At 60.2% G+C, this 25253-nt stretch overlaps 1 protein-coding gene across 1 annotated transcript; it reads left to right on the top strand.

The window, feature by feature from the left end:
• On the top strand, positions 1 to 23908 carry MAP2K3 (mitogen-activated protein kinase kinase 3). Its single transcript, XM_004612811.2, has 12 exons — positions 1 to 257; positions 13539 to 13602; positions 13821 to 13869; positions 14937 to 15050; positions 15409 to 15528; positions 16419 to 16535; positions 17301 to 17352; positions 18313 to 18440; positions 18781 to 18858; positions 21036 to 21175; positions 22392 to 22437; positions 23089 to 23908. The coding sequence occupies exons 1-12, from the start codon at positions 209 to 211 to the stop codon at positions 23170 to 23172; spliced, it is 1041 nt and encodes a 346-aa protein (XP_004612868.1). The 5' UTR covers positions 1 to 208; the 3' UTR covers positions 23173 to 23908.
• Positions 23909 to 25253: the final 1345 nt, after the last annotated feature.

The raw sequence follows: 25253 nt of genomic DNA, 5'->3' as shown, positions 1-25253 counted from the left end.
GGCCTCAGCGGCGCCGTCTGGCCGCGGCCCTAGCACCGCGGCTCAGTCTGGCTCCGGCGCCGCCCGCGGCGGACGTGTCCTCGTCGCCGCCTCTGCTCCTCGCCCGCCGCGCCCGCGCCGCCTGTCAGCAGCCATGAGTGCGCTCGGCCCGGGTTGAGCCGTCCGCCCGCTCGGTCAGTCAGTCCTCCGCCCCGAAGCCGTTTGCACGATGGAGTCGCCCGCCTCGAGTCAACCCGCCGGCATGCCCCAGCCCAAAGGTAGGAGCGCCGGGCTGGCCGGGACCCCCGCCCGGGCACGGCCGGGCTCGGGGCTGCGGGCGCCCCCGCTGCGGAGCCACGCCCGCCCCTCGCGGGCCCGGGCGTGGCCGCAGCCCCGGACTCGGCTCCCCAGCCGGACCTCACCTGGCCGCCCCGTGTAGGCCGCGGGGCCGCACGCCGCCCACTGCCCCACGGCCCTCGCCGCGCGCGCCGTGGTCCCGCCTGCGACCCGCCTCGGCCCGACAGCGCGCCCCAGCTCGGAACCGGCTCCGCCGCAGCTGTCCGGGCAGAGGCCTGTCGGATCCGGGCACCGCGCCGCCGCCCGCCCGCTGCTCTCTGAGCTTGGTGGCGGTGTGGGGGGTGTCCGCCCCCACCCTGCGTCCCAGTTTTGGCCGGGCTTGCCCCTGCGCCCTGTGGGTCCCGGTCAGCTTCCTGTTCCCTCCGCTCCCAGCAGCCTTCCTGGAAGTCCTGTGAGGCGGTGGTTTTGGCGGCTGCAGGGTTGGCCGCGCGGGGCTGGGGTGGAGGGGAGCCTCGGAGGGCGAAGGGGGGATTCTTGTGTTTTGCAGAGGAGGAAAGGATGTGTTTGGCGTGCGAGGGGGCCTGAGTCCGGGTTGTGAGAGATTGCCACACCGGACGTAGTTGGGATGAATGGGCGGCCCCGGGCGCCCTCAGCGCCCAGCAGGAGCGTGTCTGGGCCGCAGCTTCCGTGGCCGTGGGACGGGAGCATCGCGCTTGCCCTCTGTGCACTGCGGGGCGTGACTTGAGAGGGTGCATGCTGGAGCTAGAAGCCAGGGCGGGCGATGGCATAGAGAGCCCAGCTGGGCTCCTGGCACTCTGGATCGCTCAGGAAGGGACCCCCGCCCCCCCAGCTCCCCGTGCCCTGGCCTTGCTTGCTGCGGGATGCAGCCACAGGGTGAAGGTGACAGCTGGCCCTACTTCCCCTTCCCTGGGGGGGCTCAGGAGGGTCCCAGCCTGCTGCTGCTGGCGGCTGCTGCGGCTGGGTGGGCAGGGTAATTACGTCTTACATAAGTGGGAGGCCGGATCCCTGACCATTGCCCAACCACTGTGAGTAACCCGGGAGGCACTCAGGGGGAGGGGTCTGTGGAGGACGGGCTCTGCACAGACCTCGTGGGGCTTGGGAACCAGGAAATCACACACTCCTTCCACTTGTCCCGCTCGGGTGCTAGGCCAGCCTGGTCTCTGCAGGACTGAGGGCACCGCTGTCGGTGTCCCACGGCCACCGTCCTTGCACGGGTGCAGGGAAGAAGGCGGAAGCCACGTGTGTTCTCCTCAGAGGCTCATTCCGCTCTTCCAGGCAAGGCATTCCTCATCAAACCCGAAGTTAAAGGCAGGGAGATGCCCCAAAGAGCCAGAACTCCGGGGTTAGTTCTATGCCGGCATTGCACGTTCTCCTAAATACAAGAGTAGGGAGAGGCCACCGAGCACTAGCAGGTGTGACCCCCAAGCACAAATGAAAGAAAGGCAGGGAAGTTGCAAGGTCCAGAGGGAGAGCAGGGATGGTGTGCAGAGAAGACTGTTCCCTGTATGCCGTGTCAGTCCGGCATTGCCTGCTCGGAGCCTCTCTGCAGAGAGAGGACAGGATGAAGTTCTAGTTTGCGAGTACAAGCAACAGATGATGTCTGGTGGGTTGGAGAGAGGGTGTGAGGCCTTTCCAGGGGCCCAGGCACCCCCGTCAGCTTCTTTGGGCACTGTGAAGGATGTGATGGGGAAGCCACCAGGCACCCTTGCCAAAAATCGTTGTTTTTGTTTTGTTTTCTCTTTTGGGCTTTGGAACACACCTGGCAATGCTCAGGGCTTACTTCCGGCTCAGTGCTCAGGGCTTATTCCTGGCAGTTCTCTGGGGATCATATGTGGTGTTAGGATCAAACCCAAATTGGCTGTGTGCAAGGCAGCCTTACCTGCTATAGTATCTCTCTGGCCCCCTTGCCAAAAATCCTAAGTGCTCCCTTTTACCCAGATCCTCCCTCATCTCATTTGCTCCCTACAGTCCTATGTACAGAGGCAGACGCAGATGCAGACAGAGGTGTTTGAAGCCCTGCTCAGGGTCCCATCACTGTGATAGATGTGGTTCTAGGGTTGCACCCCAGACTATCTCCTCAGAGGTCTCCACAGTGCAACCCTGCATCCCATTTCTGTGCTAGATATTGGATTTTTTTTTTTTTTTGGCAGGGGTCGGAGGGCATCTGCATTGGTCATTCTCTGGGGCTGCTTCTAACTCTGCTTAGGGGATTGCTCCCAGCAGTGCCAGGGATCAAACCCAGGCCTTCCACATGCTGCCAAGCCTGTGCTCTGGCCTGTAGATCTGCTTCTCTAGCCCTGTGCGGAGCTGCTGGAGGGCAGCCCGTGTCCACACATACCTGTTTTCCCTCTCTGGTAGCTCTCCTCCTGGCCGTGCCCTGCCTAGTAGAGAGACTGAGCCAGGGTTTATGCTCCTCTGCATGTTCACGACAGCCCATTTAGCAGATGATAAAACCAAGATCAGCCGGGGCTGGAGTGATAGCACAGCGGGTAGGGCGTTTGCCTTGCACGCGGCCGACCTGGGTTCTAATCCCAGCATCCCATATGGTCCCCTGAGCACCGCCAGGGGTAATTCCTGAGTGAAGAGCCAGGAGTAACCCCTGTGCATCGCTGGGTGTGACCCAAAAACCAAAAAAAAAAAAAAAAAACCAAGATCAGCCAAGGGTTGCTGCTGGACCTGGCCCACGAAGCCGCTGCTCCCTGTGCCCTCCCAGACTGTGGCGAGCCCAGCTCTGGGCTCTCCCCTGCCTTCTCCCAGGAATTTAACAAAGCAGGGTGTGGATGACACTTGGCCTTACGGGAGTTTTACCTTTGCGCTTCCTGCCCTGCAGCTGGTGCCCTGCCCCATCCTCCATGCCACAGGCCCGGGAGTTTTCCGTGAGCACACAGGGCCCCAGGGCCCTGGCCCTGCTGGTCTTTCCCAGCGCCTGACCCACGTGCCATCTTAGGCTGGGATCAGAGGCCAGTGGCACATTTGGTCAGCATGGCCCAGACTGCCTTGTCCTTGAACGGGGACCTCACTGACCCTGCCTTGATGCCTCCTCCGGTGGGCTCTTCGTAGCTGATCTTCATGTGAGTCCCTGTTGTCCTACGGAAACAGGGAACTGCAGGGGCCCCGGCCGCCCCCCCTCAGCCCCACTAGTCCTCCCCTGGTCCTGCTGTCGGAAAGAAGATTGGAGGGTGGCACCTTGTGGACTTCCCCCACCCCTGGTGTGACGCACAGGAAACTCTCTATCAGCCAGCCCATGGCTCAGGGCCTGAAGGGAGCAAAGTTCTCAGTTGCCTGTGTAGGAGCGGGCTGGGGCAGCGGAAGGCTTCCGGTGGGTGAGTCAGCGGGCACTGGGCGCTGACTCACCCCCTGGGCATGCCAGCCAACAGGCTGCTGCTTAAAGGGGCAATGCCTGGGGTCGGTGGGGGTGGGGGCTGTGAGCTCTGTCCTTGCAGGTCAGCAGCTGGCCCTGAGCAAAGCGGGGGGATGGCATGGAAGGTGACCTCTGACTGGGCTGGGACCCCTGAGAAGGTCTTCCCTGCCTTGTCCTTGCCCCGCCCAGGAACTTCCTCTGAGGCAAGGCCCCTTCTTCCTCTCACTCCTGAGCAGGCCCAGGTGGCGAGCATTTCTCTCTTCAGGCTCAGACAGTGTTGGGGGGCGCAGAAGAGTGAGCAGCAGAGGTGGAGTGGAGTGGGAGACCGGCCCGAGCACATACAGCCGAGCCCCTTTCTCCCGGGGGCTCGTGGGCCTATCTGGCACATCCTTCACCCTCTGTGGTGGAGTCAGACCCCCCAGGCTTGCCCCAGCCTTTGTCTCTTCTCCTTTGCAGAGTTGGGCTGGGAACTGCCTGGTCGGCTGCTGGCCACAGGCTAGAGACAAACAGTTCCAGTCCGCTGTTGCCAGCATCAAGTGCTGGGCTCAGCAAGACGATCCTGTGTCCACAGAGACCCAGCCTTAGGGACAGCCGGGCAGCACAGAGCACAGGGCGGAGCTGGGGCTTCTGGACGGATCAGCCTCATGCAGATTCCTACTTGAGGTCTGGGCTGGTCGCTCCGCTGGCTGGAGTGCGTGCTCTGTGCAGGAGGCCTGGATTCAGTTCCCAGTGCCTCCTTTCCTCCGAGCACACGACCAGGAGTATCCCCTGTGTGTGTGCCAGATGTGACCGTACGACCAAAACCAGACAGCAAATTCTAACTTGCCATACTGCTTCCTGACTTCCTCATTTGCCCTACCTGACCCTCAGCCTCCTCTTCCATAAAGTAGGAATAAAGGTTCCACCCTTGAAGAGTGGCGGATAAAGATTGGAGATAAGGCTCATCAGGTGAGCAGCACCTGTGGCCATGGCAGATCAGTGAGCAGGCCTGAACCCCACAGTGCCGGCTGGAGGTACCAGACTCTTTGCTAAAGCTCTGGCTCCCATGGAGTCAGGGCTTTTCCTTGGGGCAGGCCTGTGGGGAACAAGAAACCAGGCGCCTCTGTCTGCAGGCAGGACTCCAGAGGAGGTATGGGTTGGGGGGTCAGGAGGAAGGACCCCCGAGCCAGCCGAGTGGTAGAACTTTCTCAGCATAGGCTCAGAGTGCTGGGGAGACCCGTGGAGTCCCCTGCAGCCCACCTCTCAGAGCTCCACCTGGGGACCTGGCATCAAATCCAAGCCCGAGATCAGGAGCAGGGGTGAGGTGTGATGGGATGATGAGGTAGGCTCCACTCTCCAGCGTCGGGCCACTCGGGACTGTCCAGGCCCCCACATCCATGTTGCCCAGTCTTCCTGCTGCTTCTATAGCTGCCTCCTTATCAGTGACCACGGACACCCCAAAATTTTTAGGTGAGGCTTTGTACTAGCCACAGCAGGCCTCACACCCCAATCGCCCCCCACCCTGTCCTGCTACTTCCCCAGACTGCCCCTGCAGGGCTTTGTCCCCATGCCCCTCAATCCTGACCACAAGCAGGACTATCCCTTCCTGGGGTATCATGACAGCTGGCATTTTAGGGGTGGTCCTGCGCCTCTAGGGAGCTCATACCATGCTGGCTCTTTGTGGACCCCTCTATTGCATCTGTGCCCTGCCCTGCTGTGCTAGCCCCTCCATGGTGTCTACCACTTCGGCCCGCGGGGCCTCTGTTCCCTTTTCAGTCCGTAGCTGTAAATTCACCAGAGCCACCAAGCAGACGTGCAGTGTGTTTCTCTAGGTTAAAACTAAGTCAATGGAGTGAATGATGTGTCCCTGACACCTTGCTAGACCCACTGAACATATTGTTCCCCAGGCCCCCTCCAGACTCACATCTCCTTTAATAACTTTTCTGACTTTCATATTCATTTCTTTATTATTATTATTATCTTGGGGTTGAGGCCACACTTGGCCGTGCTCAGGGCCTGCCCCTGGCTCTGTGCTCAGAAATCACTCCTGGTGGTGCTCAGGGGACCACATAGGGTGTCAGGGATCAGAGTGGAGTCGGCTGCATGCAAGGCAAGCGCCCTACCCCTGTGCAATTTCTCTGGCTCCGGTTTCTTTATTACTTTTTAGAATCGACTCTCGCATGTGCGTGCCGTGTTCAGGCTTACTGTCCTGCAGAACCCCAGCTGGCCTCAGCAGGCTCTGTTGGCGGCACCGTGGTGGTGAGGAAGAGACAGGCCAGCTAAGGCCAGGTCCCTTCTACTCACCAGCTGGGGGGTCTTGGTTTCTTCACCTGCAATGCAACAAGGGGATGACATGAGGACCCACGTTGTTGATCTGTCATAAGCAGTCAGTGTGGAAACTTCTGGAAATGTTAAGCATGAGGACTGACTTCGAGTGAGTGTGCAGAATGTTTGCTGCTGTTTTGTTGCCCTGCTAAGTGAGTCTTCCGTTCCTGGGCCTCCGCAATGCAGTGCTCATCCTGGGCAGCTGTATTGATAGCACCGGCCGCCCGTCTGTGTCACTGTCTGTCTGCAGCTTTGAAGGCTTGCCTTGTAGATTGCACGAGCTTGTGGGTGTGGGTGATGAGCCAAGGGCCTTGCATGTGAGTGGGGGTGTTTGGGGTGTTCCCAGAATCAGGAAGTCAGAAGGGAGCGGAAGGAATGGCCGTGCACCCTGGAAGTAGGTGCGTCTGTCATCCGTGACTATGGGGGCCAGGACTGCCCAAGGCCACTTTGGCTCTGGGGGCTGGAGAATGTTCCCTGCTGTCCTTGTCCTTCTGTGTATCTGTGACTTGGCCTTCCGGTCTGCCCGTACCTGCCAGCTGCTGGCACAGCCTGCCCAATCCGATGTTGCCTGGGGCAGACCCTGGTGTCCTTGGGGAATGAGTCTGTGGGAACTGCCGGGGAGGGGGCTATTCTGTGCCACTCTAGAGCACTCTCTGTCCTGACTCCCTGTACCGTGTGTGTGTGTGTGGGGGGGGGGTGTGGGTGTGTGTGCGCGCGCGCGTTGGGGGTGAGGGCTGAGGCCTCTGTCCTCACCTGAACCAAGAGAATGGAAACACCCACCTCTCAGGGCTACTGTGGGGTGGGGAGGGAACAAGACCTGTGGAGTCTGGAGTCTGGGGACTTGGACCGAATTTGAACTTGATTCAAGTACCAGTAGATACATTTGCATGGTCCCCCCTTTTTTTTTTTTTTTTGGTTGTTGGGTCACACCTGGCGATGCACAGGGGTTACTCCTGGCTGTGCACTCAGGAATTAACCCTGGCGGTGCTCAGGGGACCATATGGGATGCTGGGATTAGAACCCGGGTCGGCCGCGTGCAAGGCAAACGCCCTACCCGCTGTACTATCGCTCCAGCCCCTGCATGGTCCCTTTTGAGGTATTCTCTTTGACCCATGTCAGATGCTTAGATCAAGGCCATTTGTTAGGGAACATGCTTTCATGCAGAAGCGAGACAGTGTTCCCTCAGGGTGGGCCTGTGTGGCCTGGTGACAGTGCACTGGCCCCCGGAGGGAGACCTGGGGGTGCTCAGCCTAGGCATCCCCACAGGGAAGGCTGTGGGCTCCAGTCTCACTCCACAGGCCTCCCTAGCTGGCCCCTTTGAGGGGGCCACCTGCAGTCTGAGGAGGGGGGCACCTTGGCTACTGCAGCTGGCTGCCACAGACCCAACCCATTTTGTGCCAGACCTCCCCCGGGCCGCCTTTCTGAGTCCCTGGGCTGGGGTCTGGCTCCGTCTCAGACCGTGGCCATGCTTCTGCTCCCAGGAGGGCACGTGGCCTTCCCGGCACTCCTCCCTGGCCAGAGGGGCCTGGCCAGAGCCTGGCTCTGCCACTGCCTGGTGTGGGAAGTGGGAGTGTCCTGGGGTCGGCTGAGCCAGGGCGCAGCAGGAGCGTTCCCTTGTGCTCTTCTCGCCGTCATTTGTCTGGAGAGCTACTGCTGTGCAGGGGCAGCACCGAGGACAGAAGGGCTGTGTTAGGCTTCCCCACCGCCTCTTATGGGACAGTGCCTGTCCCTCCCTGTGAGGGCCCTGCCTGGGCGGGGATGCTGAGAGGACTGATCCGCGTGGCCAGCCCCAGCTGTTGGCGACCCGGGAGGGCAGGCACACGGGGTGGGCAGCCCCTTTGGAGCCTCCCTCCGATGCCCTGCAGATGGGCGGGAAGGGCACTGAGGGCTCGGAGCCAGCCTGCCGGGGAAGTAGCCAGACGCGCCAGAAACCCCAAAGTTAGAGGGTGGGACAGGTCAGGAGCAGGTTCTGCTTTTGTTGGCGGCGGCTGCTGGTTTTGGGGGGTTCCCCTTTGTGAGCCAAAGCTACGGGGTCTAAGGCTTCGGGTGGGTGCTGTTCACCTCTCTTTTGCCCCCCAGGATGGACCCCAAGAGCGAGCAGCAAAGTTCAATCTGTTTAGCATCTGCGAGGTCCCTAGCAGGGGTCTCTGTCAGGCTGCTGTCTGTCACCCCTGCCCCCTCAGGAGGACGGTCACGTGACGGAGCCCTGGGAGGGGCTTACAGAGGGGGCAGCTGGCTCTCTGCAGGTGGCTGGCAGCGAGATGCTGAGTCCCCAAAGCTGCCCTCTGTCCCGCAGGCCTGCCTCCTCTCCCTCCTCTCAGGGACCCCGCCCCACACTGGGCCTGTAGTTCTGTGTCACCAAGGTCTTGGGGCCCCGGGGCCTCCTCAGCTGGGTCCTGCATGTCAGAGACTCACACCCTTTCTCTGCTTTAGGGTCCCCTCCTGCGTCTTCCCCAGTTCACAAGTCCAGGAGTCTGCTCTCTCCCCGCCTGTGATAGGAGTGTGGTTTTCCAGAAAGTTCCATCTTCTCTTCCACCAGGGGGGCTTTGTCTTGGCCCTGGCCACCTAGGAGCCTCTTCTGTTATCTGCCTTGCATGCTCGAGGCCACAGGCTCAGAGAGGTTGAGGGGCTGTTGGCTGCCTGGCTCCAGTGCCCAGTAGCTTGGGGCTGGTGCTGGGAGTGAGAGCAGCAGGGAAGGGTTGGATTTGTGCTCGGCTGGAGTGACGTGAGAGCCCACGTCAGCAGGGCCAGCGAGGATGGGAAAACATGTGGAAGATGTTCAGACGGGCTCTTTGGGGGACAGATGGGGAGGAGAGCGCGGAGCAGGGTCCGTGGAGGGTGCCCTGTCCGCTCCCGGGGTTCTCCGGAAGGCGGGAGCAGGCTGAGGACACAGGTGCTGGCACAGCGCCCACCTGCGCCCAGGGCCCTGCGAGCTCAGACTGGCGGCTGCTTGTGATTTGGTGGTGGTGGCCTGTGAGTCTGTTTGTTGTGGTGACGGTCACCCCAGTGGGCCTGCACCTGGGCAGCACTGGCTGCCCGGCCATCTGGGCCTCGGCCTGACGTCTGTGGCAGCCGGTGACTGTGGCCGGCGACTGATGCCTTGTTGCTGGGCTGTCTGCAGGGCGGCCTCCCTCGACAGCTGGCGTGGCTGCACCACGGGCCTCTGTGTCACAGCCCCCGGGCAGGCCACCCGCCGGGAGATCAGGGCCATGCTCCTTAGTGCACTGGTCCGTGGGTGGCGGCCTCTGGCCTTCCTGGGCGGGGAGGAGGAGGGGAAGCATCTGTCCTTTCACCTGCTCCTCACCTGCTGGCCTGCCGCCCGGGGCAGGGGGAACATGTCTGAGGATACTCCAGAAACCCGGGTGGGAGAGGGGTCTGTCAGGTTGGGGCCAGAGAAAGGAGAGCTGTCTCCCCACTCCGCCCCGGGAGGGCAAGGATGCAGCCCCCCACTTCCAGAGATTATGCAGTCAAGTTTCCCACATTTGTGGAATTATCGGGGTTAGCACTTCTGGAGTGCACGGCCTGGCCCTGGGGAAGCCGCTGTTGCCATCAGAGGTCTCCCCAAAAGCAGTGGGTTTGAAAGGGGCTGCTCTGTGGGTCCCTCACACCTGGAGAGAGTTCTTAAGTTGCGTTAATGTTTTTGCTTTGGGTTCACACCTGGCAGTGCTCCAGAGTCAGTCTTGGCAGTGTTTGGGGGACCAGAGGCAGGGCCAGGGATTGAATAAGACTTGGCTGCAGGCAAGGCAGGTGCCTTAACTTCTCTATTTTCTCTCTGGCCCTATGTTGTTCATATATTTTTGACTTGTTTTGGTGTTGCATCACACCTGGCAATGCTCAGACCCTGCTCTCAGCAGTCACTCCTGTTGGTGCTCAGACTGGGGTGCCGGGGATTGAATGCAGGTTGGCTGTATGCAGAGCAAGCACCTTCCACTGTACTATCACTCCAGCCTCTGTTCATATATTTTTTTTAGTTAAAAAACCTATTTATTTTGTTTGTTTCAGTTTTTGGGTCACACCCAGTGATGCTCAGGGCTTAGTCCTGGCTCTGCACTCAGGAATTACTCTGGAGACCATATGGGAGGTTGGGCATTGAACCTGGATTGGCCACGTGCAAGACAAGCATCCTCCCTTTGTACTGTCACTCCAGTACACCCTGGTCCTCTCCCACCCCCCCCAAATCCTTTTAAATTGCTGCCTAGGTGATTGGGCTGCAGTAGTGTCCCGGCACCTGGTGCCAGCAGTGCCCACCCCGCCACCGAGCTGCCCACGTCCATTCCATGTCCCTCTGTGCACTCTGGCTCAGCGTTCCTTCCCTCCTACCCTGCCCCATGATTCGAGGCCTGTCCATTTTTCACAGGAGTTGCTGTACTGCCTGTCTCCAGAAGGCTTCGTGGCAGGACGGGGTGTTCCCTGTCCATCTCAGCATTTGGGGTGGAGTTTCCACCTCTGGGGAGGCGTTGATAGGAGCTGTGGCAGCTGCATATGGGCCGTTGCTGCGGCCAAGGCTGAGTGCACAGAAGGCCTCAGCTGGGCTGCCCTCCTTTTTTCTCCCGTTTCACAGCTGTGAGCCCGAGCCCCAGAGAGCGGGAGTAGCCAGGCCACTTGCCCAGCGTGTGGCCTCTGGGCAGCCTGCCCCACATTCCTGGGCTTTCTGTGCCATGTAGAATGTTCTGGAGACCCAGGGGAGGCTGCAGTGGGTCAGGGAGCAAAGCAGGTCGGTCCTCGCTGTTCCCACACGGGCCTGGCCCTTGCGGGTCTCCCTTGAGGGAATAGCTGGGCACCTGACACGGGCAAGACAAGTGCCTTACCTCTCTGCTGTCTCTCTGGCCCCTCTGGTAGTTTGTAAATGATTAATTTTTGCAGTCCAGGGATGGAGGCCGGGGCCTCACACAGACGAGGTTGTGCACTCCCACAGCACCAGCCAGGCCCATGCCGCCTTCTCTGGGAAAGGGGAGGAAAGCGCCTCCTTGCAGGTCCCGAGAGTAGATGGGGTACCCAGTGAGTGTAGACGATGCTGTGGTGCTCTTGGGACTCAGGGCAGAAGGATTTGAACCTTTGCTTTTGTTGGCTGGAAAGAGAAGGAGCCTGTGTTTTTGATTGTTTGTTTTGGGGACACACCAGGCCGTGCTGGTGGACAGTGTCAGAGACCATCCCTAAGCCAGTGCACAGCCTGTGGTGCATCGCGCTGCAGGGAGGGAGGGGAGCTCCGGCTGTTGCCTCACCAGCTTCCGGGCCAACTTGGAACCCAAGCGCCCCTGCTTGACTCGGTGCCTGTGGACAGTATGACAGGATCACTCGCTGGGAGTGTTCACCAGAGGCTCTGACTGTTGCTGGCAGCTGGGGTGCAGGCAGATGCGCCCCAGACCCCAGGGTCTAGGTGTGTCTGGAGTGGCTCTGGGTGAGAAGCCCTCTGGGTCCCAGCTGCCTTTACAGTGCAGCTGTAAGGACCCACTTCCCTTCCCACTGGTCCCTCCCTATCCACCCCCACCTCTGCCCGGTCCCCCGGCGCACCTGGCAGGGCGATGCATCGTCCCCTGGAAGCAGGCAGCAAGCCCCAGACTGATGGATGCTTGTGTCCCAGCAGGCTTGTTGGCAGCCATATCTGCTACGGGTGGTTTTGGGTGGGACTTGTCAGGTCCCAGTGCTGCCAGCCACATGCTGGGTGCCCAGGGCTAGACCTTCTCTTCTCTCCCCTGAACCTAGACCCCATCATCCAGGTGCCCAGGAGCAGGGCAGCTGGACTCAAACTGGCCTCTCACTGCCGAGTGAACCCATGATGCCCTGAACCCCACTTTCCCCTGTGTGAAGCCACACCACCCCTTCTTCAGTGGCCGTGCCCAGGCTTTGCAAATGCTATTCCGTTCTCAGCACTGACCGTGTTGGCTGTGGGCACTGGGCCACAGAGCAGCAGAGTCCCTGCCAATCCCCGGTAGGGGGAGGGAAAGGCGAGGACCTGGGGTTGGGGTGGAGGTGGAGAGCAGGCTTGGGCCTCCCGGGAGGTGGCCCAGCCAGAACTGGCCTGGGAGCCACTTAACTTGGGGGCCTGGCCCTGTTCTTCTCATCCTCCACCCCTGCTGCTCTCTGGGCCCCTCCTGGACTGTGCTGTGAGCCCCGCCTCCCACCTCAGGCCACGAGGCTGAACCCCACAGGGGATACATTTGGCAGGGACACTCCTATAGGGTAAACACAAGGGCGGGGAAACTGAGGCCCAGGCTGCCAGATTCAGAGGGGGGCTGGGTAAGGGCTCTGCCTGGACCTGCTGTGCTTTGACCCCTGCAGACTGCTGGCTCAGTGCCCTGCTTTCCTGTGGGCATGCCCTGTCTCCCGGCCAGCCACGGAGGGGATACTGCAGGGGCGGGCGTGGCTGTGGCTCTGGGGGTCTTGGTGCCCCCAGTGCTACACACACGGGGCTTATGCTGGCTGCAGGCCCGGGGCACAGGTGTGACAGCGAGTGCTCTCAGCTCCTCTCAGCAGCACCCCCACGCCTTACCAGGGACACAGGCAGGTGCAGCCTCCTGCTGGGCGGGGCTGGTGGCGGCCAGTGGCTCTGGGCGCACATCCGGCTCCTCAGGCATTGCTGACATCGGCCACAGGGCTGCTGTGCTGGAAAGTGCCGCCTGGGCCCGGAGGGGGTGGAAGGATGGACGCTGCTCTGGGTTGTGTGTGCTCTGTGATCCTCGTGGCCTCCTCTGCCCATGGACAAGTGTTTGGCCCTACTGCCATGGGGAAACTCAAGGCTGAAGGGGGCAGGGCCTCAGAGGCGGGTGTCTGGGTTTCAGTGTGACACAAGGGGCACAGAGCAAGGGTGGCAGAGTTGGGACCTGGCAGGTGCCCTGGGCATCTCTCAGTGACCAGAGCACCACACTGGGGGCTCACCCGGCAGGCCCAGCTCGCAGTGCCATGGTAACAGGGGCTGGACTCAGCATCCAGGTGTCGGCGGGACTGGCGCCTCAGCTTAAGGGAAGGCGCTGTCCCGGCCTTTGCTCCTGGGCCTGTCTCTGGGCCCCGGCACCGTATTAGAAAGGTCAGAGGCCATCTGACGTACCTCAGTTTAGCTCATCTCTGTGAAAGTCCGTCTCTCCACAGTCTGCCACTCCGAGCAGCTCTGGACTGCAGCACGGGAACTTTGTAGGTGGCCTGATCTTGATCACGTGGAAACTAGAACCTGGGGGTCCGGGCCTGGTGAAGCCTGAGCTGCCCAGACCAGTCCCTGTCTCCAAAGTGGGTGCCCAGTGGCAGCCTGCTCTGTGCCTTGTTGGGCGGGCAGGGCCCCCGTGGGACAGCTGTGTTCCTTGAAGGCATTGCCCTGAGGTGCCTCTTTGCCCGGGCGACTTTGGGGTGACCATCCATCGCCAGCTTCCGGGAGGACAGGCGGGGCCTGGGCACTTCCAACCTGTGGTCACATTCCCTGGGTGCCCTTTGGTGTGGCACTGATCACACTGACCCTAGCATCTCTGCTTAGGGGCCATGGGGGGGGGGTGTGCTGTCATCCTGTACCATCTTTGCTGTGCTCCGTGACAGTCCAGGGGACTCGGACCAAATGTGCACCTGGAACCTCTCCTTCTCTCCCCTTTAGAAAAGACCAAGAGAAAGAAGTTACGAATATCATGTGTGCCCAAGCCACCTGTGCCCAACCCCACGTGAGTCTGCCTCAGTTTCTCCTCTGGTCCAGCTGCAGAGGTTCCCTGGGGGCCCAAAGGAGGGATCAGTCCTGGGCAGCCCCTGTGGTGTGGGGGCTGTGGGGGTCCTGACACTCCTGGTGGGACACAGGGGCCTGGCGCTGTAGAGGCTCCGGCTGGTGCAGTGAGGTGCCGCTCTCTCTGGGGGGCATCTCACGAGGTCTGCCTTCTCCCTGCAGGCCCCCCCGGAACCTGGACTCCCGGACATTCATCACCATCGGAGATAAGGTAGGCGCTGGGTGCCGCCTGGTCGGGCCCGGCATCTCCAGCGGCGCTTGTGCCCCGACAGCTGGGGCCTCAGTCCTGGGGCCGTGGCATGTGTCTGCACTGGAGGCTGGCGTGTATGTCCCTCTGGGCCAGGACCCACTAGTGGCCTGGCTGAGGCTCTGATCTTAGGATTCAGGGTCCTGGCGCCTGGTCCCACCCAGTCCCCGAGCAGACCCTCAGGGCCAGTGCTAAGAGCCTGGGTTGCACAGTGGATTCTTGTGGCTCGGACACCAGCAACTGGGGGTCTCACTCAGACATGGAGTATCACCCACAAGAGGCCCAGGGTCTTTGAGTGGAGACCCATTCCAGGGCCTCGGCTCAGCTGTACGCCCCAACTCACCTATATCAGCATCTGAATTCCCATTTGTAGACCTACATTTTCCTTCGTATTCTGCCTCTTGTGGTAGGGGGCTGGAGAGGGAATGGGATGCCCCCTTCACGCCGCTCCCAGCAGTGTGCTCTGCAGCCCATGGCCTAGACAGGCACTTGTTCTTAGACAGTGCTTGACCGGCAGTGGTTAAATGCATGACTCGGTCAGCACCTGAGTGGGGTGGGGAGAGGGATGCATCTCTGCACACACTCTGATCTCTCTCTTCTTGCTCTTGAGAGCCCCTGCACTTGGGCACGGGGCTTCTTTTTGTTGTTGTTTTGGTTTTTGGTTTTGGGTCGCACCCAGTGATGCTCAGGGATTACTCCTGGCTCTGCACTCAGAAATCACTCCTGGTGTTGCACAGGGGACCATATGGGATGCCGAGGATCTGTCTGCTGTGTGCAAGCAAATGCCCTCCCTGCTCCTGTCGCTCTGGCCCCCACTGTGCTTCTTTGAGATATGGTCCCATGCACTCAGAGAGGGTCAGCCATCAGCTGTGGTCACACTGGAAGGAAGTAGTTAGCCTAGGATTTGAACCCGGATCTGAGGAATTAACTCTGTTCTTTCTCCCACTCTCCTGCTGTCTCCACCGGGCAAGGTGTGAGAGTTGGTTTCTGACCTGGCTGCCACTCACCCCCTCTCTTTTCTGTCTCCCAAGAACTTTGAGGTGGAGGCCGACGACCTGGTCACCATCTCGGAGCTGGGCCGTGGTGCCTACGGGGTGGTGGAGAAGGTGCGGCATGCCCAGAGCGGCACCATCATGGCCGTGAAGGTGAGCAGGGCCTGGGCGGGCAGGGAGCACTGGGCCGGGGCCCTGGCAGTGGCCTGAAGGTGTGGGGTGCCCCTCAGCCCTGGCCCAGACCCTTTCCAAGTGAATTAGAACCCCCCAACCCCCCTCAGACAGGTGAGGGCGGCAGTGCGGCAGTGGCAGTGGCAGTGGCAGTAAGGTTCAGGTGAGGGGAGCGCTGTTCACTTGGAGAAGCAGGTGGCGGCCAGTGCTAAGGGAGGGTTTTCCCTGTCCCGGGGCTGGGGGCAGCTCTGGGCAGGACGGGGTGGAGCTGGAGCAGGGCTGGATGGGGCGGGGCACGGCCTAGCTCTGCTGGGCCTTGAGTGGCAGCTCTCTCCCGCAGCGGATCCGGGCCACTGTGAACTCGCAGGAGCAGAAGCGGCTGCTCATGGACCTGGACGTCAACATGCGTACCGTGGACTGCTTCTACACTGTCACCTTCTACGGGGCCCTCTTTAGAGAGGTATGGCTTGGCTGGGGCTTGCCACTGGATGGGGTCCAGAGCTCAGACCACCCCTTTCCACCTTCCGCTAAGAGCGCAGCCTCTGGAGCAGGATCACCTGACCTCGCCGACCTAGGCCTCAGTTTCCTTTGCTGTCCCACACTACTGAACTGAGGCCTGGCAGCCTGGGGGTGCTGCCTGCCTCTCCTGGCCCGGCCAGCAGGGGGCGCTGTGTGAGGCACCGACTCCACTGGGAGGGTCAGGTGTGAAGGAGAACAGGGTTGCGGCCTTGGCTCCTGCAGAGCTGGCCAGTGAGCAGGAAGGCTGCTGTGGGGTGTGGGTGGACACCAGGAGTCAGGGCAGACGCTCTGGGTTTGTCGCCTGCCCAGACTCTCCCTGTGAGCACTTAGCAGGCCTGGGGCTTGCTTGGCTGGGCAGACCTGATCCCTGTGCAGTCCGTCATGTGTGTGCCATCAGGGTGACGGACACCCAGGCCTTAGCGCCCGCAGGGACCCCCAGGGAATGCAGCAGCCACCTTCCAGAGGCTGACCTGAAGGTCACACAGGAGTTTCCTGAGGATGGGGGGCAGGCTCTGGGGAGAAGGTCATTCTGGACGGAGGTGGGAAGCGGCAGCCAAGGTCAGAGCTGAGTGATCCTCGAGTGTTGGGCTGGAGGGACTGAGCCAGGGTGCACAGGACCCGCCCTTGCCCCCAGTGCTGCCACGCTGTCACTGTTCCCGGGAAACGGCCAGGACAGCTGGGGGTGTGGCTGGACAGAGAGCAGGTAGACAGAGACTTCGGGGCCAAGAGAAGGGTGCAAGGAGCTGCGAGCTCAGCGCATCCCCATGGCTGAGGAGGGGGGCGGGGGGAGGACAGGCATCAGAGTGGGCTGACCTCAGCTGACCCCTACAGGGAGATGTCTGGATCTGCATGGAGCTCATGGATACATCCCTTGACAAATTCTACCGGAAGGTGCTGGAGAAGAACATGACGATTCCCGAAGACATTCTGGGGGAGATTGCTGTGTCTGTGAGTGGCCTTGGCCAGCCCGGTGCCCCCAGGGCCTGGCCTGATGCTGGCCCCTCAGCTGTGTGAACCATACCCGCCCCCGTGCCTGCTGCCCTGGCCTGTTCCGCTCCTTCCTGCTTGATGGACCCGGGCTCTCAGCCTCTGTGCAACCCCGAGCTTCCTGGCCCCTGTTCTAGGAAGCACTTTAGTGTTTACAGCTTCCTCAGGCAGCTAGTGGAGGAAGCAGTGAAGGTGGGGATAAGGTTAGTGTTGGAGGGCTAATGTCTGAGAGCAGTGTAGGAGCCTTGACAGCTCGTGACTGGTGGCTCCCAGACAGCATCTGGAGGGTTCTCAGCTCTGGTGCTCTGGCCCGCCTGCAGGTGTGAGCATTGAAACTGTGGGGATGGGCTGAAGCAATAGTTCAGCGGGGAGGGTGCTGGCCTCGCACACACCAACCCGGGTTTGAGCCCTGGCTCTCCGTAGAGTCCCTGAGGCCCTCCAGGAATAGGCCCAGAGCATCTCCAGGGGTACCCACCCCCCCACCCCCAAAGGAAAGGAAACCCACTGGTGTCAGTCTGGCGGCATGCTGGGGGTGTGTGTGGCTATGGAGGATCACGAGTGTGGGCTTCTGTGGGGCTCCAGGGCGAATGCATCCCTAGCTTCCAGGCCTCTGGGGTGAGGGTGGGGGTGTCTGTGGCAGCTGGAACTGTGGGGCGCTGGACCGTGTGTGGAAGAGGGACCCGGGCCAGCTGGAGGGCACTCTGCTCACGGCACTCTTCCCTGCAGATCGTCAGGGCCCTGGAGCATCTGCACAGCAAGCTCTCGGTCATCCACAGAGGTCAGTGCCCGCCGGGGCTCCAGGTGACCTACACCCAGCCGGACCCTCTTCTGTTTTCCTGTCATTTGAGCCCCACTTCTTAGTTCTGTCCCTTTCCTCAGCTGCCCCAGTCTGTCCCTGGCCGCTCGGTTTGTGGTCCTCAGAGCCGCTGTCCCCGGCCCCCTGACCATCTCAAGTGTGTCATGCTATGTGATGTCGAGGCCCCTGTGGGTGGTCTGAGTAGTTTATGCCATGTGACATGCCCCTAGAGACCAGGAAGTTTCCTCTGTGGTCCCTGCCCCCCTGCCCCGTGCCCAGGGGACCCTCATCTGAGTTCCCATGTTCGGTGGTGTTGCTGGTTCTCCAGCACCACAGAACAGCCTGTGGCATGTGTCGGCCCTCGGGGTCACCCCTCCACTTCATGTACATGTGATGCCCAGGCTGGCGCCTTAGAGCCTTTCCTTCTCCTGCCCAGTGCCCCTTCCCCAGCCTTGCTGCCTTGGGAGAGTTTATTTGAGTAAGTCCCCTCGGACTGCTTGGAGTTTCCCAACCTTCGCTTGGGGCTGGATCCCCGGGGTCACGGGTTTCTTTCCATCTGTCCCCATGTGCCCACATGGGCCTGCAGGTGGGCAGTGTCATGTATGTGCTGCGCCCCCATCCCTTCCTGCATGGACTCCTGGCAAGCCCATGGATCTCTGCCACCTGCTCTTTCCTGCCTCTCACCCCCGTCAGTCCACCTGGGAGACCCCGGAATGAGAGGTTCTGTAGCACCTACAGGCCAGCTCTTGGCTCTGTGTCTATGCCACTGAACACACCTATCTTGACCATGGATCCAGAGCACTGATGGTGTGGATGCTTGTTTCCCGGGCCAGACATGGGGCCTGACTTCCTGCCCTCGTCCCTGGACCTGGGTGTGGAGGGGTGCAGGCCTCCAGCTAAGTTCAGTGGCTGGGGCCTGAGAAAGGTCTGTGTCCCCTGCAGATGTGAAACCGTCCAACGTCCTCATCAACAAGGAGGGCCACGTGAAGATGTGCGACTTCGGCATCAGCGGCTACTTGGTGGACTCGGTGGCCAAGACAATGGATGCCGGCTGCAAGCCCTACATGGCTGTAAGGGGGCCCCTGGGTGTCCCCAGGTCCGAAGCGTATTGCGGCTGGGTCCTCCTGCAGGATTTTGCGTGCCCACAAAGGGCCTCATTTACACCTGTTACTAACTACCCTAAAGCGCCCTTTGGAAGGGAGCTTGCAGGAATTCCCTGGAGGCAGCTCGGGGTCTGGAGAGGGGGACCCTCTCTCCCTAGTGGGCAGCAAGGGTTCAGGACACGCCCGTGGCCCGTCTCTGCCTTGGGGTGGTGACAGGAGATGAACACTGGTCCCTGGTTTTGGGGTGGTGGGTTGGTTGGCCTGCCTGAGGATCCTTTGCTCATCTCGTGTCGGGATGTTCACACAGCCCGAGAGAATCAACCCGGAGCTGAACCAGAAGGGCTACAACGTCAAGTCTGATGTCTGGAGCCTTGGCATCACCATGGTATGGCCTGGGGGCTGGGGCCAGCCTGCCGATACCCCGAGCTTTTGGAAAAATGCCCACTGCCCTGATCAGACATAATATACTGAAAGGAATGTCTGCAGGTGACACTGTGTTAGAAATACAGCAGCCCCCAACCCCTGCAACACACACATGGGGCTTGTTCCTAGGTTGCGGTGCTTGATGGGAAATCACAGCCTCGACCATGTGTCCAGGACTGGGGTCACAACTGGGGTCACGGCTGGGGTCATGACGAGGTCAAGGATGGGATCATAATTGGGTTCATAGGTGGGGTCAAGACTGGAGTCACAGCTGGATTCACTAGGGTCAAGGCTGGGCTGGCAGACCAGACTCTATGCTGACCCCTCCCGGGTGCCGGGCACTGTGTCATTTCCAGTGGCTGCCACCCCAGAGAAGGGCTGTTGCCTGTCAGATCTGAAACTGCCCCGGAATTGCTTCTTCCTCTTTAGGTTGTCCAGTCCAGCCGAGGTCAGGGGGCACTTGGTGGTCAGGTCCCCCCACAGTCACAAAAATCAGAGAAATAGCATAAAAACAAAGAAGTAAAAGGGAAAAATCTCCTGATTTAGTCTCTCAAAGATAGACCTCCCTTCTCCCATGTCAGCTGCCGACATCCTCTCTTTTCACAAAACATTTAGTTTTTATTTTCCTTTTTCTCCTAGCAGCACATCATTTCTGTTTCTCTGGCTCATTAGAAACCCCAGGAGAGGGGTTTTCTCCAAACTCCCCACAACTCTCTGTCCGCATCTGCCAACTGGCCCTCATTGGGATATTCAGTTGTTTCTGATTTTTTTATGGAGAGACATTCATTTCTCCTCCCCGCCCCTTCCCTCCACTCCCCTCCCCTCCTGCCCTGTCCTAGGAATTCCGGGACTCATGCATGCTTCACTATGAGCCCCATCTCTTATCATTTCCTTCTCTCTGGGGAGCCAGCATGCTCTGCGGGTAACCTGTCCCCCCTCCAGGGCCCCTGAACCCATCCTGGGGTGCTCTTGTCAGACCCCCTCCTTGCAGCCCTGGGGCATGAAGGGTGTAGATAGTCCAGGGCAGACCGAATATTCCAGAAGGCTCTCAGCTTCAGTGAGCATCAGTTGCACATGGTTCCTGTAATGGCTGGTTTGAGGCGTCCCAGGGCACCCAGTTCCGGACAGAGCCGGGCCCTGTGTAGGGGCTGGTGCCCTGTGCCAGAGGTGTAGGTGGTGTCTAAAGGTTCAGGCAGGAAGCGCCCTCAGCTTGTCCTGTGAAAGTCCCCGCCGGATGTCGCCCCCCACCCGGTTGTGCGGCTCCTCCATCTGCAGCCTGTGCCTGTGTCTTGGTGGGCCTGCGCCTAACGGGGAGGCCCTTTCGAGCCCAGTAATTAGTGTCCGCTTGCGTGCTGCTTGCCAGCTCTGTGCATTTGTTGGAGCTGCGGTCTCTTCCGTTCATTACGGTGATTATGGCCTGCCAGTGAGAGGCCCCTGCTGTTCCAGGCGGTGGCCTGGGCTGACCTAATTCAATGGCTTTTTTCATTTGGGCAGTCAAATTGGAACCCATAGTTGATCATCAGCCTGTCGGTCATTTCCACAAAAGACTTCCCACCAACTGCTGGCAAGCAGGGGCCGGGGCGCGTGGCTCAGGGTTGGGTGCCCGTGCAGGCAGGCCTCGTGTGGACAGGGAGGTCTCGGTCCACTGGAGAGGTGAGGCCCCAGCAGGGACCTTCTCTGGGTGGAACCGGGAACCCTTGCAGAGGAAGAACAGTGGCTGTGGACCCGGATGCTGGCAGGTGGGCAAGGAGGGGCTCCAGTTCCTAGTGCGGCCCAGGGACCCATCCCATGAGTTCAGGGCCTGACAGTCCTCCGAGGGGGGCAACGGGAACTGGGCATGTGAGACAAGATGGAGGCACTTGGGGCCAGAGGCTGCTGGCTCCGTGGACAAGTGGCTGTGGCATGCCCGCCTCTCAGGTTGATCTAGATGAGCCGGCATCTGGGCGTTTGTGTAAAATGTTCTGAATTCAGATGGTTTTGAAAACTGACGGTGAAGCCCTTCATGGCTGGGTCCTGGTGAGGTCCTTGTCCTGGTATCATGCCTTTTGGCCCACCGTGGGTCCCAGGTTCTGGGCTCTGAAAGATTTCCCCAAGGTTCTGCTTCTGGGGGCCCCTGACCCGTCCCTCTGCCGCCCGCAGATTGAGATGGCCATTCTCCGGTTTCCATATGAGTCCTGGGGGACCCCGTTCCAGCAGCTGAAGCAGGTGGTAGAAGAGCCGTCACCGCAGCTTCCTGCCGACCGCTTCTCCCCCGAATTTGTAGACTTCACTGCGCAGTGGTGAGCCTTCAGCCCCCTTCTCTGCCCTGGCCGCACCCCAGGCCCTTCCTAGCCTCGGCCTCTTCTCCTGTAGCTGAGAAAACCCTCAGATGGCATAGTATCAGTGCAGGAAAGACAGAAAGTGAGCACAAGCTAAATTGTTTAGATTGTGATCCTGGGGGAGATTTTATTCCAGTCCTAGAAACGAACGGTTAGACTGAGGAGAAAACCAGAACCTGTGGAGGACTTTCGTAGTGTAACAAGCTGCTTTGCTTTTCTGATGTTTAGAATTGTATTATTGTTTGGAGGAGAGTCGGGGATGCCTGGTGCTATTCAAGGGTTAGTGAGCTCTCCGGAATCACTCCTGGTGGGCTTGGGGGACCACCAGGTATACTGGGGGTTGAACCCAGGTTGGCTGCGTGCATGGCAAATGTCCCACTACTGTACTACCTCTCCAGCCCCAGGACTGTACTATCTTAAAGACTGACTGTAGGAGCTTTATAAAGATTGTGTTTGAGCCTGCAAAGGATACAGGGGGCAAGAGAAAGATAAGCATGTCAGTCAGTGTTTTCTGACTGTCCGCCAGCTGAGAATAAAGCCTTTCAGTAGCTAAAATGGAGAAAACTGCAAGGAAAATAAATGAAAATTCTTTTCAGTAACTCTTGGATCACAAGTGAGATTTTAAAAATAAATCACAAGCTATTCCTCAGGAGAGCGCCACATATCAACAGCTGTGTTTCATAGGCAAAGAGATACTGAGAAGAAAATTCATAGCCTTTACCTGTTTTATTAGAAGCCGAGAGGCCGAAGGTGCGTGAACCCAGCCACACAGAACTGCCGATCACCTGAACCCCTTCCCTACTCGGGGCCTCTCCTGTCCCGAGGCCGAGTAGGGAAGCTGCTCTTCTGTTGAGGGGCGCCAGGTGAATGGTGGCTAGCTGGCTTTTGGGTATTCAATGTTGGGATCACTGGGAATACCCCAGACCCCTCGAGAGACAGAGAGTGGAGGCCCCACTCCCAAGGGGCAGAGAAGCTTGTCTCCAGAGTTAGCACCAAGGGTTCTGCACCCAGTCCCACTGTGGGAGTCCTGGGGCAGGCCTGCCCCTTCCTGAACCCTAGGAGCATGTGGTGCCCATCGCTGAGGCAGCTGTAAGCGGAGCCTGGCTTTGCTGGCCTGCAGGGGCGGGGCTCTGTCCCCCACGCCAGCCTGGCCCCAGCCTTCCCTGTTTTCTCCTAGCCTGAGGAAGAACCCAGCAGAGCGCATGAGCTACTTGGAGCTGATGGTGAGTGAGGAGTTGGAACAGCTGAGTGTGTGTGTGTGTGCTCGTCCGTGCGTATGTGTATGCGTGTGTGTGTGTATGCGTGTGTGTGTGTGTGTGCGTGTGTGTGTGTGTGTGTGCATGTGTGTGTGTGTGTGCATGTGTGTGTGTGTGTATGGGTGGGTGGGGATGGGTGGGGGTGGGTGATTGATTCATTTAGTCTTCCTTTTACTCACACCTTCCCCTGCTGGCTTCCTCCAGCACTCAGCCCTGTGGAGGGTTCAGAGAGCAAGGGGTCCTGGGGAATCATTTTTATCCAGAGGCATCAGGGAAGGCTTCACAGAGGAGGTGTCCTTTGAATGGGCTTGAAGGATGACTTAAGGATTTTCCCAATGGTGGAGAGAGGGCCCTCCACAGGGAAGGTTTATTCTCAGTGGGAGCCATTAAACTTGGTGGGGCTGCAGGGCGGAGAAGGAAGCCATGGAGGTCAGCCCCTCGTGAGAATTGCTTCCTGGGGCAGAGGTCCTAGAAGGTTGAATAGGAGTTTGCCAGGCAGGAGCAGGGTTGCTGGGCTAGAGGAGGATGCAGGGCTGGAATGGGCCGGGGAGGGGGTGCCTGTCCTGTCCCCCTGGCCCTCCTGTCGCACTCACTGGACTGCCTCCTTACCCCCCGCAGGAGCACCCTTTCTTCACCTTGCACAAAACCAAGAAGACGGACATCGCTGCCTTTGTGCAGGAGATCCTGGGGGAAGACTCGTAGGTGGGGGCCAGGCCCCCCGCCGCACCCCTGACCGCACGCCTCCCGCTCGCCACATCCACAAGCTGCCAGGGACTGAGGGGCCTGGGTCAGGCCCCGCCCGTGCCTCTGTCCCTGCTGCCCCAGGGACCCGCGTCTCCAGCCCCTGCTCCCTGACCCCGAGGCGCCGGGACGGCCCGGCGAACGCTGCTGGCCCAGCAGTGAAGGCAGCTGTGGCCCACCCGACCCTGGGTGCCACTCAAGTTGTACATTTTTTTAAAAAAATTTTATCAGCTGAATGAACTTTGCACACACTGGCCCAGGGTGGCCACACCTCTCCCAGCAATGGATTGGGGGCTGTAGGGAAGGGATGGGCCACGGGGTCCCCTGGAGGTCCCCGTGAGCAGGCACCAGACCCGCCTCAAACCTTCACCCCACACGGCAGGGCCTCTGGGGGCAAGTCCGAGCCCCCCCTTCTCTTTTTTTTAATTTATCCTTTTGATTATTATTTTTTCTTTTGCTTTGTGGGTTTGGTGGCTTTTCTTGCATGGTTTGGAGCCGATCACTGGTGGAATTCCGCCCTCTGCTCAGGCTGGGGCCTGGGGCGCGGGCCCAGGTCTCCGTGGAGAGAGGTGCTGGCAACCTGCCCAGCTCATCCCCTTCGGGGACTGGCTCTGGCGGGGCTCTGGATTTGCTTTTGGTGTTTTTAAAAAAGAAAAAGAGAAAAAGAAGAAAAAATATATTTTTTTGAAGAATGGAACCCGCCCTGGGTCGTCTCCCTGGTAGATTGGGCGGGGCCGAAACCCAATTGTTTAATTTAAAAACAAAACAGTGGGATGAAAGGTGGTGTGAGACTCTGTCACTCTGCGACCCCTGCTGCCCCCGCCCAGATGGTCAGGCCCGTCCACCAGGGAACCCAAGGCTCCCCAGGGACCACGCAGTTGCTCACCAGGCCCTGGGTGCCACTCAAGTTGTATATTTTTTTTTGGACGTGAACCCGTCATCTGTTTCTCTGTCCCCAAGTGTGATAGTCCAGCACACGCAGTGACGATGGGCCGTGCAGGGGCTGCACCCCGCCCTGGACATTGTCTCTCTGATGGGCCGCTGCCCTCAGCCTGTTGTTGTCCCCGGTCAGAGCGCGGAGCTGAAGCCACTTGCCCAGAGCCACACAGCTTATTAGGTGGAGGCTGGGACTCCGGGAGGTGGTGGGGTCAGTGGGAGGAAGGCCAGCTTCCAGGGCCCAGGCAGTGCAGCCCCTGCAGCGTCACACTAAGTCACTCCCGCTGACCCAGGAGCCCCACTAATGACCGGAAACCCCAGTTTTACACCCCGTGCACGGTGGTGATCAGGACCCAGAGGCCTGAGCTCAGTGGAAGTACCCAGCCTTGCCTGGGCCAGGGGGCCAGCGTGGGAGGCCAGCGGTCAGGGGCAGGCCTCTACCACCTGCTTCCTCCTGCTGCCCTTCGCAGGAGAGGCACTTCCGCCCCCATCTGGCCTTCCCAGGGGGCGCGGCTAACCCCAGCTCCTATACTGGCCATGCCCTCTGCCTGGAATGTCCCCACCAGCCACGCTTGCTCCTGTGTCCCCTCCGCAGGGTGCCCTGGCGCGCGCCCCCCACCCCTCCAAGCTGGACGTCCGGCTCATCTTTGCTGTCCAGGCAGCTGTAGCCTGTCACTGCCCTCCTCACCCCTCAGACCCTCAATCCCCCGACCAAGAGCGCGCGGTCAGTCTCTGTTGAATGCAAACCCGAAGGGACCAGTAAGATGAAAGCCAGAGTGAGGCCCAGCGTGAATCCCGGCGCTGGGGTGTGTGTATGTGTGTGTGTGCGCGCGGGGGGGGTGGGGGGGGAGCGTGAACCGGTGCGCATGCGCAGGTCCGCCTGCGCGTCCGGCCGCGAGGCCTCCGGATGCCCCGTCATTCCTCCTGCGGCCACCAGGAGGCGGCAGAGCCCAGACTCTGACAGCGTGCGCTGCGAGCGCCCCAGTCCCTCGCGCCCTGCACGCGCCCTGCACGCCGCCTCCCCAGACCTCTGCTCGGCTCTTCGCTGATGCTGACGTGCAGGCCGGGAGGCATGACACATCCTCTGGGGGTCATGGGTGGACGGC

The sequence above is a fragment of the Sorex araneus genome, chromosome 4 (assembly GCF_027595985.1).
Source record: "Sorex araneus isolate mSorAra2 chromosome 4, mSorAra2.pri, whole genome shotgun sequence".
Classification (NCBI taxonomy): Eukaryota; Metazoa; Chordata; class Mammalia; order Eulipotyphla; family Soricidae; genus Sorex; species Sorex araneus.
Note: the sequence above shows the minus strand (reverse complement) of the source record. Positions and strands in the feature narration are given on the sequence as shown.